Source organism: Balaenoptera borealis (genome assembly GCF_965194805.1).
Source record: "Balaenoptera borealis genome assembly, chromosome: 19".
Taxonomy (NCBI): domain Eukaryota; kingdom Metazoa; phylum Chordata; class Mammalia; order Artiodactyla; family Balaenopteridae; genus Balaenoptera; species Balaenoptera borealis.
In genome coordinates, this window is record NC_138878.1 from 63,763,410 (window position 1) to 63,778,078 (window position 14,669).

At 41.7% G+C, this 14,669-nt stretch overlaps 1 protein-coding gene and 1 long non-coding RNA gene across 13 annotated transcripts in view; one reads left to right on the forward strand and one right to left on the reverse strand.

Moving 5' to 3' along the window:
* Positions 1–12,431, reverse strand: part of ZNF577 (zinc finger protein 577) — a 45,053-nt gene extending 32,622 nt beyond the window's left edge. For 4 of the 5 annotated variants that reach the window (XM_082368072.1, XM_082368073.1, XM_082368071.1 and 1 more), the window contains exons 1-4: positions 12,341–12,431; positions 4,746–6,362; positions 3,006–3,132; positions 2,172–2,267 (exon numbers count right to left, since the gene is read on the reverse strand). In XM_082368072.1, the coding sequence (XP_082224198.1) occupies positions 2,172–2,267; positions 3,006–3,132; positions 4,746–4,784 (262 nt within the window). In that variant the 5' untranslated portion in view covers positions 4,785–6,362; positions 12,341–12,431. The remainder of the gene's footprint in view (positions 1–2,171; positions 2,268–3,005; positions 3,133–4,745; positions 6,363–12,340) is intronic. The other variant, XM_082368069.1, reaches the window with a different exon arrangement.
* Positions 12,432–13,693: 1,262 nt separating this feature from the next.
* The window catches only part of LOC309616961, a 37,963-nt gene continuing 36,987 nt past the window's right edge, over positions 13,694–14,669 (forward strand). For all 8 annotated transcript variants that reach the window (XR_014237670.1, XR_014237671.1, XR_014237672.1 and 5 more), the window contains exon 1: positions 13,694–14,009. This is a non-coding gene — a long non-coding RNA (uncharacterized lncRNA). The remainder of the gene's footprint in view (positions 14,010–14,669) is intronic.

The window sequence follows — 14,669 nt, forward strand, 5'->3', positions numbered from 1 at the left end:
AAGGCTCCCACATAGTTCACACACATCCCTGATGAAAAACAAAATTAAAACCAAAATGCAACCAAACCAAACCTGTTTTGGGGATTCCCTGGTGGTCCAGTGGTTAGGACTCCACGCTTTCACTGCCCAGGGAGCGGGTTCAATCCTTGGTTGGGGACCTAAGATCTGGCAAGCCATGCACCCAGGGGTGGGGTGGGGGACCACCAAACCTGCTTTCATGAAAGATGTGATAAATGGATGCAAGTGATACTGTCAGTGAATTATTCTGTGGTTACGCTAAGTAAGGAAGAATAAGATACAGACCCTTTCCTCTATATGGAAAAAGCCTCATACCAACCAGTAAAACAATACAATAAAATATACGACCAGAACTGAGTTAGTGCGGTGTAGATACGAAAACAGATAGGAAGTCAGGAAAGAGGGAGTTCCGAGTGTGCACTTGAACTTCACGGACAGAAAAAGAGAACTCAGAGTGAAAGAAGGCGGCATCTGGATGTAAAAATGCAATATAATCAAATGCGTAGATGCCAGTCTTCGGGTTATTTGACATAATCTGTGGCATTCAGTAAAATAGATCACTTCCTCCTCTTTGGAGTAATTTTGTCACTTGTTTCCAGGACATCTTCTGACCCTGTTCCTACCACAGCCCAATGTTTTTCTTTTTATTTGGCTGGGTTCTTATCTTCTCAACTTCAAAAAATAAATGTGGACCTCTTGTTTTCTCAACCAACTCTCACTCTTCATGTTTTCTCATCAAGTCCCACTGCTTTCATGCCCCCTAGCCACAGAGGAATACAACCAGAACCTCAAAAGGAGCTAAAAGAAAAACTGAAATCAACCTATATATGTAGGAATTGGAACAAAGCAAGTCTGTATCATCATGGCCATCAGAGGAACTGAGAGGGTGGAATTTCTAAAAGGCCTTTTGAAAACAAAATCCAATAGGAACAGTAGAGACCTTCAGAAATATAGAGCAGAGTAAATAGGAAAGACTCAAGGCAACTCAAAGGTGACCGGGCATCAGGGTGTAGAGCAGTACGGGAGAACCTAAATAAAATGCACATGGAGGAAAAAGATTCACCAGGAGGAAAAAAGATCTCATTCTTGAAGGTGAAGGAAAAAGGATCTCACAGGACGGATATCTTGGGTGCAGGCAAAATATAGAATGAGAGGGCAGATCAGACTATAGAAAGAGAGGTGGGAATACCTGTCAGAGTGCAGAGAGGTTAAATCTTCCGTATATACGAATACACACTCTGATGGTGAAGACATTATCTGGGAGAAAGGAGGGTTCTGGTTTCACATACAGGAAGTAGAACATCACAGGGCAGAGGCCCTGGTGCCTGGCAACACACAGATGATTAGAGTGCAGGTCATATATTAGCAGGAGTCAATGTGGGACTCTCCAGCAGAGAACAGAAAGCTTAGGCCTTAAGAATGAATTAAACTTTTAACAGAAGATTAAAAAAAAAAACAAAAAAACAACAGAATCTGAAAGCTGGGGAAGCAGAGGGTGAACTAGTAGACAGAGGTGCCCTGGGAGACGAGGGGTGTGTGGTTTTCAGATGAATGAAGCTGAGGTGGATTGTCACAGAAGGATATTAATCAGCCCTTTCAAAAGGGGAGGGGATATTGCAGAGGTAGGGAGCAGCGTTAAGTGCAAAGCAATGTGAACAGGTAGTGAGACGTATCTCATAGCAGGTAAGGTGAAGAACGGGAAGTGAGGCCCCTGCAGACAAAGAAAAGGAGAAGGCATGAGGGAGCATGTTGGGAGGAATGGAACCAGGTTAAGACCTCAAGGTCCTGGATGAGACAAACTGCAGTCAGATCCAGAAAACTGAAAAAAAGGAAGACATCATCCTTCAGTGGCAGGCAAAGAAGAACAGCCCTAATAAAGAACATGCAGGACTTCCCTGGCGGTCCAGTGGTTGAGACTCCGCGCTTCCACTGCAGGGGGCACGGGTTCGAACCCTGGGCGGGGAACTAAGATCCCACATGCTGCGCAGCATGGCCAAATAAAAAAAGAACATGCAGAAAGGTGTTAGGCTTCTGGGCCACCAACTGGTGTAAGGAAAGTTCTCTAGACAGCATTTCAGAAGTATCAATCCTTCACTGACCAACTGGAATTTCCATGTCGTTTCTCCCCATCTTCTTGGTTGTCACTCACTCACCTGGATAGGTTTGACTCTGGCCTGCTCCCTCTACCGTCCATGGGGGTTCTCCTTGTTCCAACTGGAACAGTGAATCTGGTTTGGGAGTCTGATATCCTGTAAATGGGAAATCACAGAACGCTTGGCACCGAGCATTTGAGCCTGGGGAAACTACGAAAACTGGAGAAAGTTCTATTTCAGGGACCGCACCCTTCGTACTTCGGTAAAGTAAAAACCTTTAACTCGGAAAGGGAAAGAATACACTCTAGAACCTATGATGCTTTAGTCCAAACCATGAAATATTACAGGAACCCTACAGATTTCACTGAATGAGAAAGAAAAGGCAACGACTGTGATGCTTCCTGTTGGGCTGCACCCTGCAGGCCTACAAGGCCGTACTTGCCCAGCTTCAAAACTGAAGAAAGAGCCTGGAGTCAGCGACAGAGACATCCATGGTTTAATGGATGGGGGAGCTTATGTGTCTGAAGCAAGGTCCTGGAGCGACACCCCACCATGTATGGTAGATGGTGGGCAGGACATGGCGGCAGTCTGCGCTGGGGCTGGGGGGTGGGGGGTGTGTTACCAGTTATAGGGGAAATTGACGTCAGGTTGGCTCACTGGTTACCAGGGAAACCAGCAGAAGGGCAGGTTCCTCACCACCCCTGTGATAGCCTATCAGAGTAGAGATGCTCTGATCTAAAGCTAGAGCGATCAGTAGCTGGGGCCTGGAGCAAGGATGCAGGAAGGTCAGTCACGTGAGTAGGGTTCAGGCAAAGCAGGCACTGGTCAAGCAGGGGATGGACGGAGAGCAAGAGAACAGCCATCTTGGGCGGCCTGACCATACACTGCCCTTACCTACTGACACTAGGTTGTAGTAGTTCTCCAACATGACATTCCTGTACAGGTCCTTCTGAGATGGGTCCAGTAACTGCCACTCCTCCCAGGTGAAAGTCACAGTCACGTCCTCGAATGACAAAGATGCCTGTAATAACAAATTCCAGTGCAATCCGAGGTGGAATAAAATGGTGTGGAAAAGAGGGACGGGAACATGTTCTGCGCATCTTCCCCATGATAAATCATGTGTACTGTGACTGTGACTGTTTCACATACCACAGACCACGTGTCTTTGTCCACCTGGGTTGCTATAACAAAATACCACAGACTGGGTAGCTTATGAAAACAAATTTATTGGGACTTCCCTGGTAGTCCAGCGGTTAAGACTCCACGCTCCCAATGCAGGGGGCCCGGGTTTGATCCCTGGTCAGGGAACTAGATCCTGCATGCCTCAACTAAGAGCCCGCATGCCACAACTAAAGATCCCGCATGCTGCAACTACAGCTCCCGCACGCCGCACTGAAGATCCTGCACATGGCAACGAGGATCCCGTGTGCCGCAACTAAGACCCAGCTCAGCCAAATAAATAATAAATAAATATTAAAAGAAAAATTATTTCTCACAGTTATGGAGGCTGGGAAGTTCTAGATCAAGGTGAATGCGTGGCTGCATTCTGGTGAGGGCCTGCTTCCTGGTTTATAGTGGGCACCTTCTCACTGTGTTCTCACGTGGAAGGGAGAGGGATCTCTGTGCATTCTCTCTTATAAGGACACTAATCCCACTCGTGAAGGCCTCACCCTCATGACCTACACACCTCCCAAAGGTGCCACCTCCTAATACCATCATCTTTGGAGGTTTAAGATTTCAACATACGATTTTGGGTGGAACACAAACATTCAAACCACTGCCCCACGGAATTCTACAAATTAGTCCTTCCCAGCCTAAAAAAGTACTAAAATAATATTTGCATAGAAATAAAAAACACTGTGCAGTAAGAATGTCTTTGTTTATAAGTATGAAAAATCTATCAATAATTTAGATATCCATCAGAGGCAGACAGGATATGCTATACCTCCATGATATGAAATACTATGCAAATATTAAAATCAATGAGGTACTTATTTTTCATTTTTATTTTTTAATTTATTTAATTTATTCATTTTTGGCTGTGTTGCGCCTTCATTGCTGCACGCGGGCTTTCTCTAGTTGTGGCGAGTGGGGGCTACTCTTCATTGTGGTGCATGTGCTTCACATTGCAGTTGCTTCTCTTGTTGTGGAGCATAGGCTGTAGGCGTGCAGGCTTCAGTAGTTGTGGCACATGGGCTTAGTTGCTCTGCAGCATGTGGGATCTTCCCGGACCAGAGATCGAACCCGTGTCCCCTGCACTGGCAGGTGGATTCTTAACCACTGTGGCACCAGGGAAGTCCTCAATAAGGTAGTTTTAAATATACTGATATCAATGACCTTCAATGAAAAAAAGCAAGCCCCCAAATAGTACATACAGTATGATCCCAGACATGTGAAAAATCTTAATAATATATTCAAATATATATGTATAAAAACACATATGTATGCATATAAAAATGCATATATAAAAATATATATGGAAATTAATGTAAATGTAAATATAGATATATTTTACCACACATCAATTATAGAAAGACACTGGTGGGAGACCCAAACTATTAACATTTGTTAACCTTTGGGTTGGGAGTTTGGCAAGAAAAGGTAAAACGGGATATTCTCTTTTGGTGCAGATACCTCTGTGTGCTTGAATCTCTTGCATGCCAATGTAGCCATGTATCATTTGAATAATTAAAATACAAAGACCAAACCAAGAATAATTGGCTCTGACTTCATTTTTTGAACCTAGGGTTAAGAAGATATAAAGAAAGAATTTTCGTCAACATCTGTTATACCAAGCTGCTCGCAAAGAATGGAACTGTCAGCTGTCTCCTGCCAAATCAGTAACAAAAATCTGGTTGAGAGAATTCTTCTTCATGGAGGACCACTCAAAGGTCAAGCAGCCCATTCATTCTATTGGATAATCCAGGCTTTATTCCTGGGTAAAGTCAGACTATTAGAAGGCTCTGTTGTCAAGGCACACTGCTTTAGAAGAATTTTGTCCAATTGAGTTCTGCTCTGGCATGCCTAGTCCGAGGAACACGATAAGAAAAAGCCAGAGGAAACATCTTAGGCCTTTATTACAAAACTGATAATGAGAATTCTGTCTATCACAAAACGTCTCTGAAAAGCTAGCAAAAGAAATTTCTTAAAATTGAAGAGCGGACTTCCCTGGTGGTGCAGTGGTTAAGAATCCGTCTGCCAATGCAGGGGACATGGGTTTGATCCCTGGCCCGGGAAGATCCCACATGCCACGGAGCAACTAAGCCCGTGCGCCACAACTACTGAGCCTGCGCTCTAGAGCCTGTGAGCCACAACTACTGAGCCCACGTGCCACAACTACTGAAACCCACGCACCTAGAGCCCGTGCTCTGCAACAAGAGAAGCCACCACAATGAGAAGCCTGCGCACCACAACGAAGAGTAGACCCCACTCGCCGCAACTAGAGAAAGCCTGTGCGTAGCAACGAAGACCCAACGCAGCCAAAAATAAATAAATAAATTTATTTATTTATTTAAAAAAAAAAAAATTGAAGAGCAGTGAAATGTGTACTTCCCCTGAAGAACTGGTGTGCCTTCTCCTCACAGACAATGCAAATCATGTAACGTTTCACCTTTTTCCTGTTATAATGGCTGCCAAGAAAAGTAGACTCAAGTTCAAAACTAAGGCAACCCAAGGGTCTTACACAGTCACCTACCTAGGCTCCAACCCTAAGAACTTTGTACAAACCCTAGGGCTCTCATATCTTGCTTCTGAACTTGCCTTGATTTTAAGATTACAGGCTAAATTTATTTTCCAGTAGATCCTGATTTTTATCAACATATACTGTTCTCATTTCACCAGACTTTTTTAGAAGCATCCACATGTCCACCGGGAAACAAAGGATAAAATCGATAAAACAAACCTCACCTGGACCTTGATCATCTTCTCCAGTTAAGAAAGGGCGTGTCAGGAATTCCCTGGCAGTCCAGTGGTTAGGACTCTTGCGCTTTCACTGCCGAGGGTGTGAGTTCAATCCCTGGTCAGGGAACTAAGATCCCACAAGCCGAGGGGCTCGGCCAAAAAAAAAAAAAAAGGGCATGTAACTCTAGGGTGCGCTCTGGTGTTCTGTCTTCTATCTCTGTGGGCCTGCCTGGAAGTTGTGGTCAGAGATCTCAGGTCAGGCTGCTGCCAGAAGTGATGATCTCCCAAGCCTGGAACCTTCTTCTTCTTCTATTACTGAAATGTTCCTTCTTCCTCTTCTATTACCAGAACCTGTGAATTCAAGAGCAAATTCAATGATTGAGCCTGGGACCAGAGCTCTCCCTTGCTATGTGGACTTACACTAAGAGAAGGCCCCAATATTTCATGTCTCTTTAACCCTCTGAAAGCGTTTACATCATGGGGCTGTGCCCCACAGGAAGATATGGAATGGGCGAGAGGAATGCCTTTTATTTTGGTAAAGTTGGAAGAGAGTGAAGGTGGAAGAGGAGGTGGGAAACAAAAACCAGCTCATGGTCTTGTCACATAGATCCATTTCAGGAAAGATAAGGTACAAAAATGGTGGGTCTATAAACAACAAGGTCCTACTGTATAGCACAGGGAACTATATTCAATATCCTATGATAAACCATACTGGAAAAGAATACAAAAAAACCAGAATGTATATATATGTATGGCTGGATCACTTTGCTGTACAGCCGAAATTAACACACTATGGTAAAACAACTATACTTCAATAAAAAAATTTTTTAAAAAAAAGGTGGCTCTGGAAACTGACTTAAAACCACCTGAGCCCACATACATCTAAATTTTCTGTTTACTGTACTGAGGCAATTATCCCAGTTTAAAGATCAAGGTACTTAACAGATCACAAGCCGTATCTTACGTAATCTTCAACACTGCCCTGTAAGGTCTTCATTATTATCTCCAATTTTAAACACCAGTAAGTTGAAGCTTGGTCAGGTGAAGCGTGTTGCCCAAGTTAACACCCTTCCTCAGGAGCAATGTGGGAATTTGCATTCATATCTGCCTCTCTCCATTATGACACTTCCCTCTTCCAACAGCCTCACAATACAAACTTGTTCTCTTTCTCAGGCACTTTAAGAACTAAACTTCCCTGGTGTATCATATTGTGAGGGGGTCATACAGTCACAGTTGCAAAAACAGGGCCTTTGGAATCAGCTCTTGTCATATTCCCTGTGCACATCCAGACAGCTCCCTCCACAAAAGGAATGCAAAGGCAGCCCCATAACATAACTTATGTATAACATAACTTATGTAAACTTGTAAAACACACAAAAATATTATATATTGTTTGTAGATACACACACACACACACACACACACACACACTTAAAAGTCCAAAAATAATCATAATGTAAAATTCCAAGCTAGTGGTTACATCTAGGGAGAAAGAGGAAGGAATGGAGTTGGGACTTGGAGTTGACATTTTAGTTGTATATGTAACGCTTTATTTCTTTCCAAAATTAAAGAAGAAAAAAGGAAAAAGATTTAAAGCAAAACAAAAACAAAGCGAACGTTAAACACTTTATATGCCCAAATGAGAGGCAGTGACACTTTGTAAGCATTCCTACGAAGCATGGAAGGGGTGCAAGAATCACTGTTCTCATTCATCACTGGTCCGACCATGCTTCCAAATGCAATTAGAAAAAAGAATCAAATAGCAATTGTTAATAGTAGAAAAAAAAGTTAAATAACCTTCTGCACAATATTACTATAGACCCAGAAAACCCAAGTAATTGAAATGGACAATAATGAAAAATAAGAGTTTAGTTAGTGCTTGAAACTGACATGAAAATGACATGAAAAATGATAACACTCCTTTAGATAAATACTGTAAGTATTATATGATAGAATATTACTGGGGGATATTCTCACATTATGTACTGAACATTTTCAAAATAAAATCGCTTCTGATCCAACATTCTGTTTTGGGGAATTTATGCAAAGAAAAGAGTGGCAAAGTGAGCAAACACATATGTAAGGTTCACAAAACATATGTAAGGTCCACTGAGAGACGATTAATTGAATGAATAGTTATAATCCATCTAATGGAAAACCTTGTAATAATTTAAAATTTTAACATACTTCCTGAAATTAAAAATGTCCATAATATACAGCTCAGTGAACAAAGCACATTTCTACTCATTACATATCATATGATTCTGTATTTCACAAAAGGAAATATAACAATGTTAAAATTATTATGGTAGGGGCTTCCCTGGTGGCTTAGTGGTTAAGAATCCGCCTGCCAATGCAGGGGACATGGGTTTGATCCCTGGTCCGGGAAGATCCCACATGCCACGGAGCAACTAAGCCCGTGTGCCACAACTACTGAGCCTGCGCTCTAGAGCCCGCATGCCACGACTACTGAGCCTGTGCGCCACAACTTCTGAAGCCCGCACGCCTAGAGCCCGTGCTCTGCAACAAGAGAAGCCACCAAATGAGAAGCCTGCGCACCGCAATAAGAGTAGCTCCCATTCGCCGCAACTAGAGAAAGCCCGCGTGCAGCAACAAAGACCCAACGCAGTCAAAAATAAATAAATAAAATAAATAAATTTTAAAAAATTATTATGGTTGGTCCAATAGATTAGGATGTGAATTTTACATCTTTTTCAATGAGCACAAAATATTTTAAATGAAAATTAAAATTTTAAATTAAAAAAATCCCCACTTGAAATAAAAGTAAAGATGTTGCCAAGTCATTATAAGTCAATAACCATATATGCTTTGGAAGGAATGGAGGGAGGGCAGAAGGGAACAAGTCATTTGTCCCATAGGATATACTACCTTCTGGATTTGGATGATTGCTTCCTTATCCTTCCTCACCTCTCCTACTCTCAATTTTTCCTATAAACTGGGTAGTTAAATTAGAGGTTTGATTACTTCTATATTTAACATTTTAGGCAAGAATCCTTCATTAACGATGCTGTATGCTTCTTAGTGCAACATATTAAGAGACATGAGGACAAAAGAAAAAATGGAAGAGGGACTGTTATAGAATAAAAGGGATCTAATGGATAAACAACAAGCTCCTACTGTATAGCACAGGGAACTGTATTCAATATCCTGTAATAAAACATAATGGAAAGGAATATGAAAAAATATATATACGTATAACTGAATCACTTTGCTAGACAGCAGAAATTAACACAACTTTGTAAATCAACTATACTTCAATAAAGTATGTTTAAAATAAAATAAAAGGGACCTAAGAGATATAAGAAGCAAATGCAACGCACGTACATTACTTGGATCATGATGCAGACAATCCAATGTTAAATGACAACTTTGAGATGATCAGAAAAACACTGAATATGGACTGGGTATTGGATGAAATAAAAGAATTGTTATTAACTTTGATACATTTGAAAACAACCTGCTGGTTATAAATTTTTTTTAATTTTAATTTAATTTTATTTTATTTATTTATTTATTTATTTATGGCTGTGTTGGGTCTTCGTTTCTGTGCGAGGGCTTTCTCTAGTTGCAGCAAGCGGGGGCCACTCTTCATCGCGGTGCGCGGGCCTCTCACTATCGCGGCCTCTCTTGTTGCGGAGCACAGGCTCCAGACGCGCAGGCTCAGTAGTTGTGGCTCACGGGCCTAGATGCTCCGTGGGAGGTGGGATCTTCCCAGACCAGGGCTCGAACCCGTGTCCCCTGCATTGGCAAGCAGATTCTCAACCACTGCGCCACCAGGGAAGCCCTATAAATTTTTTAAGTGACCTTACCAGTTAGAGATGCATACTGGAAGATTTACAAGTTTAAGGACATGAAACCTTGGATTTGCTATGAAACCCTCCAGAGGAAAAACAAAAGTGGTGGCGGCACAGATGAGCATGATTGGCCACGCTGAAGCCGAGTGATGGGTACATATTATACTATTCTCTCTACTGTGAGTTTCCATGAAAAAAAGAAGAAAAAAGTCATTAGGGCTTTATGAGTTCTACCTAATCTGTACAGTACAGATAATGCCGATATTATGTAAACTCTCACACATCACAGAAAACGATGAAAAGTTTCTCAACTAATTGTATGAAGCAGGCATTTCAAAGTACTAATTGATAGATTAGAAGAAAGAGAACTATAGAGATAGATGTTTTTTCATTGATTTTCATCCTTCCTTCTTTTCTAACATACGTATTTGAGGCTATAAATTCCCTCCACTGACTCCTTTAGTTGAATTCAACAAGAACTGACATGTAGGATTATTATTAAAATGCAATTCACTCAACTATATCTCAATTTTAAAAATGCAATTTAGACATTTCCACTGTAATTTTTTTTTATTCATGGATGATTTAGATGGGTTATGGCATACTTGCCAAACAAATGGGGAAATCCTAGGTGTTGTTTTGGTATTGCTTTAGAGCTTAATTCCACTACAGTTAAAGAAAATATTCTGTATGATTTCAATCCTTTGAAATTTGTTTAGACTTGCTTTATGGCCCACCATACAGTAACGTTTTAGAAATGTTCTATGTGCGTTTGAGAAAAATTGTTGAGTGAAGAGTTTTATATTGGTCAATTTTTTAATCATGTTATTCTAATCTTCTAGGGGTCAGCACTGGTGGGCTGGTGACCTGTTTTTGTAAATAATGTTTTCTTAGAACACAGGCACACCCATTCTTTAATGTATTTTCAAAGGCTCCTTTCATGTTACGGTGGCGGAGTTGCATAGGTACAGACAGAGACCATTGGGCTTGTAGAGCTTAAAATATTTACTATCTACCCCCTTACAGAAAAAGTTTGCTGGCCCCTGTTAATCGATAGCCTTCTGGCTTTTTGTCTCCTTGGTCTCTGTTACTGAGGCAGGTATATTAACAAGTACCTGTTACGACTGAGCACTTGTCATTTCTCCTTGTATCTAGCATACTTTATACTTCAGGAATTCTACTTAAGTATATATCCAACAGCACCAAAATGCATGTACAAAAATGTTCACATAAGCGTTATTCATAATAGCCACAAGCCAGTAACAAGCCAAATGTCTATTAATAGCAGAATGGATAAATAAATTGGGGTATAGTCATACAACAGAATACTATATAGCAATGGAAAGAAACAATCTACTGCTATATGCAATAACTTAGATGAATTTCACAACAAAATATTGAACAAAGGAAGCCAGACACAAAAGAACATGTACTGTATGATTCCACTTATGTAAAGTTAACAATCAGGCAAATTTAATATGATGTTTTTAGGATAATAATTGCCTCTAGAGAGGAGGGAGGAGATTAGGATGAGGTGGGGGCTTCTAGGGTGCTGTAATATTCTATTCTTTAATTTTTAGTGTTATACTTGAAAAAAACTTTTAAAGAAAAGTACAGATCAGTTTCACCTATAAATTTTCACAAAAACTTTTTAAAATTTCAAGCAAAAGATGGAACAGTATAATTAAACGTCTTCTACAAAAAAAACCCCAACAAAGAACAGTATAATCAAACTCCACACATCCATCATGTGACTTCAATAATTATCAACTCAAATCTAATTCAATTTTATCTATACCACCACTCACTTCCCCACCGCCACTCGATTATTATTTCCCCCCAACAGATTATTTTTGAAGCAAATCCAAAATATCTTTTTATTTCTAGATGCAAAAATATTAAATAAAATATTAACAAATAGAATCCAGCCCCATGTTAAAAGAACAAATCATTATGAACAAGTATGGTTTCTTCTAGGAATATAAGATATTGGGAAATCTAGCAACATAAAGGAAATTTTAAAGAGAAAGAAATTATGAATGAAAATAAAATTAAAAAGCCTTTGAGGGGAATCTAATATACAGCATAGTGATTACAGTTAATAATACTGTATTATATACTTGAAAGTTGTTAAAAAAAGTAGATCTTCAATGTTTTCACCACAAAACAGAAATGCTAATTATGCGACATGATGCAGATGTTAGCTAACTTATGGTGGTTTGTTTTGCAATATATAAGTGTATCAAATCAACACGTTGTACACCTTTAAACTTACAGAATGTTTTATGTCAATTACATCTCAATAAAGTTGGGGGTGGGGCAGCCTTGGAGAAAGAATAATAACTTGATAAAGTGCAGGTACCATTTATTCAGACTACACAATGTGCCATGCACTACACTTTGTACTTAAAGAACTTTTGCTCATTTAATCTTTCTAACAGCTATGAAGTGGGAACCATGACAGCTTTCTTCACAACTAATGAAGCTTCACAACTTCTTCAGTGATTAACCTACCCAGGTCAGAGGCAGAAGCAGGTTCTTCTTACTTCAGTCCCATCACTTGCTATCTGGTCAACATTATTTGCAGATGACAAAAATGCTCAACCAGAAAAGATGAAGTAATCAATTTGAAGCTATCAGTAATAACATGAGTGGAATGAGGTGACAAAATCAGCATATCTTTTTAATTTTTGCTCCTGTGCATTACATAAAAGAAACAAAAAAGAGGGAGCGGGGTCATATGGGGAAAAAATGACACCATTTACAGTTACAACAAAAGCGTAAACGATTTACGAATAAACATAATAAAATATGTCCAAGACACATACAAAAAAAAAATCACAGCTGGTCAAAGAAACAAAAAAAAAACTTGAGTTAGAGGAAATCCATCACGTGTTCCTTAAAGTGTAGTACCTAGATCTACATCAGTTCTACCTCAATCAAAACACCCACTTGATGGAACATAACTGGAACAGTTTTTTAAAAAGAAAAGAGGGGCTTCCCTGGTGGTGCAGTGGTTGAGAGTCTGCCTGCTAATGCAGGGGACACGGGTTCGAGCCCTGGTCTGGGAAGATCCCACATGCCGCGGAGCAGCTGGGCCCGTGAGCCACAACTACTGAGCCTGCGCGTCTGGAGCCTGTGCTCCGCAACAAGAGAGGCCGCGATAATGAGAGGCCCGCGCACCGCGATGAAGAGTGGCCCCCACTTGCCGCAAATAGAGAAAGCCCTCGCACAGAAACGAAGTCCCAACACAGCCATAAATAAATAAATAAATAAAAATTAAAAAAAAAAAAAAAGAAAAGAAAGAAGAAAAATTCCAGAGTTTGTAATATGGAAATGGTTATGACAGGAGGTTAGATAAAAATATATAAAATCATATCAATACCTACACACCTGATCCCAGCGCTAAAAATGAGATGTACTAAATTTAAACAAGAGTTGTTTTCTGGAGGCGTATTTAGGAGGATGAGAATGTCATTACTTGGGTCGGGATGAGCCTGAAAATCTATTTTCAATAGGAATATACAGTAAACATGGACGCAAGAGGACCAGAAACCCCATTTCTAAATTAAATATGCGATAAGCTCCCCAAACACTGTCCCCAACGCGGATACGACTCCCAATTCCTCCAACCTCAGCCACCCCAGACGCTACTCTCCAAAAAGCCTCCCAAGTTCTCGTCCCAACACGGAACCCCGTGACCTCCCTTTCCATGGGGAACTCTCAACACGGGTTCCCCGACTGATCCGCTAACACACAACACCCCAGCGAGCATCACCGCTCGCTTCCCCCCAACACTGACCTCTACGTCGTTTGGAACAAAAACAACAAAACACCCCGAGACACGCCCAGAACCGGACACTGACCTGATGGATGAACTCCGTCTTCACCGTTGGAGGCAAATCACGATACCGCTGTTCTAAACACTTTGCCTCAATGTCAGTAGCCCGGCGATCAACCCCCGCGGCGGACACGACTCTCAGAAGCTGAAAGGATGGTGGCCGACGAGGTCCAAAAGCCGCGGTTCCAGAGATTCGGAATCTGGCTCCTCGCGGTCCTTCTATGACGCAATATTTCCGCGCCGGGTTCGAGGCTCTTTACCGGGAACCGCCGCTTTTCCACGCACGGCCGAACCACGGGGGAGGTTTTCCTTTTCCTGCCTTCCGCGGGAAGGTCAAAAACGGTGAGAAGCTGTTGAAAATGACCTATTTAACCCCCTTTCCAGGTCACTTGACCCGTTGGGCCCCGACTTTGTAACATTCGCCAGGGGCGCTGCACAAAAGCTTAGCTTCTCAGAAAGTCAAGCCTGCCCGGAGCTCTCTGTAGGAAGCGCAGAGATGGTCGCGGACATGAAGGCACTTTGATTTAAAGGATAAAGAGAAACTAAGAAGCGCAACCATCTCAAAGAAATTCGGGGGTGGGGGTGGGGAACCGAGCCAAGCCTAGCAACAATTGAAGGAGAACCGGCTAGTGGAATGCTGGCTGGAGGGGGTGTTGGAGGAAGCTGCATTTGAGGCCATTGTAGGGTTTAGAGAACCGCTGAGGAGAGCATTGATCTGAGAGTGGACAAAACTTAGGATTATACAGCTCTTGTTCTGACTGGTGTGGAGGGAAGTGGGGAACACGGTCCATCAGGGGCCGGCAAAAGGGGCTGAGGCTGCGGAGAAGCGTGGCTCCCCCAGCCACGGTGGGAAGAGCCAGGCCTTCCACAAAGATGGGAAATACTTTAAAGCAAAAGCTCTCAGAAAGGGGCTTCCCTGGTGGCGCACTGGTTAAGAATCCACCTGCCAAGGCAGGGGACACCGGTTTGAGCCCTGCTCCAGGAAGAACTCACATGCCGCAG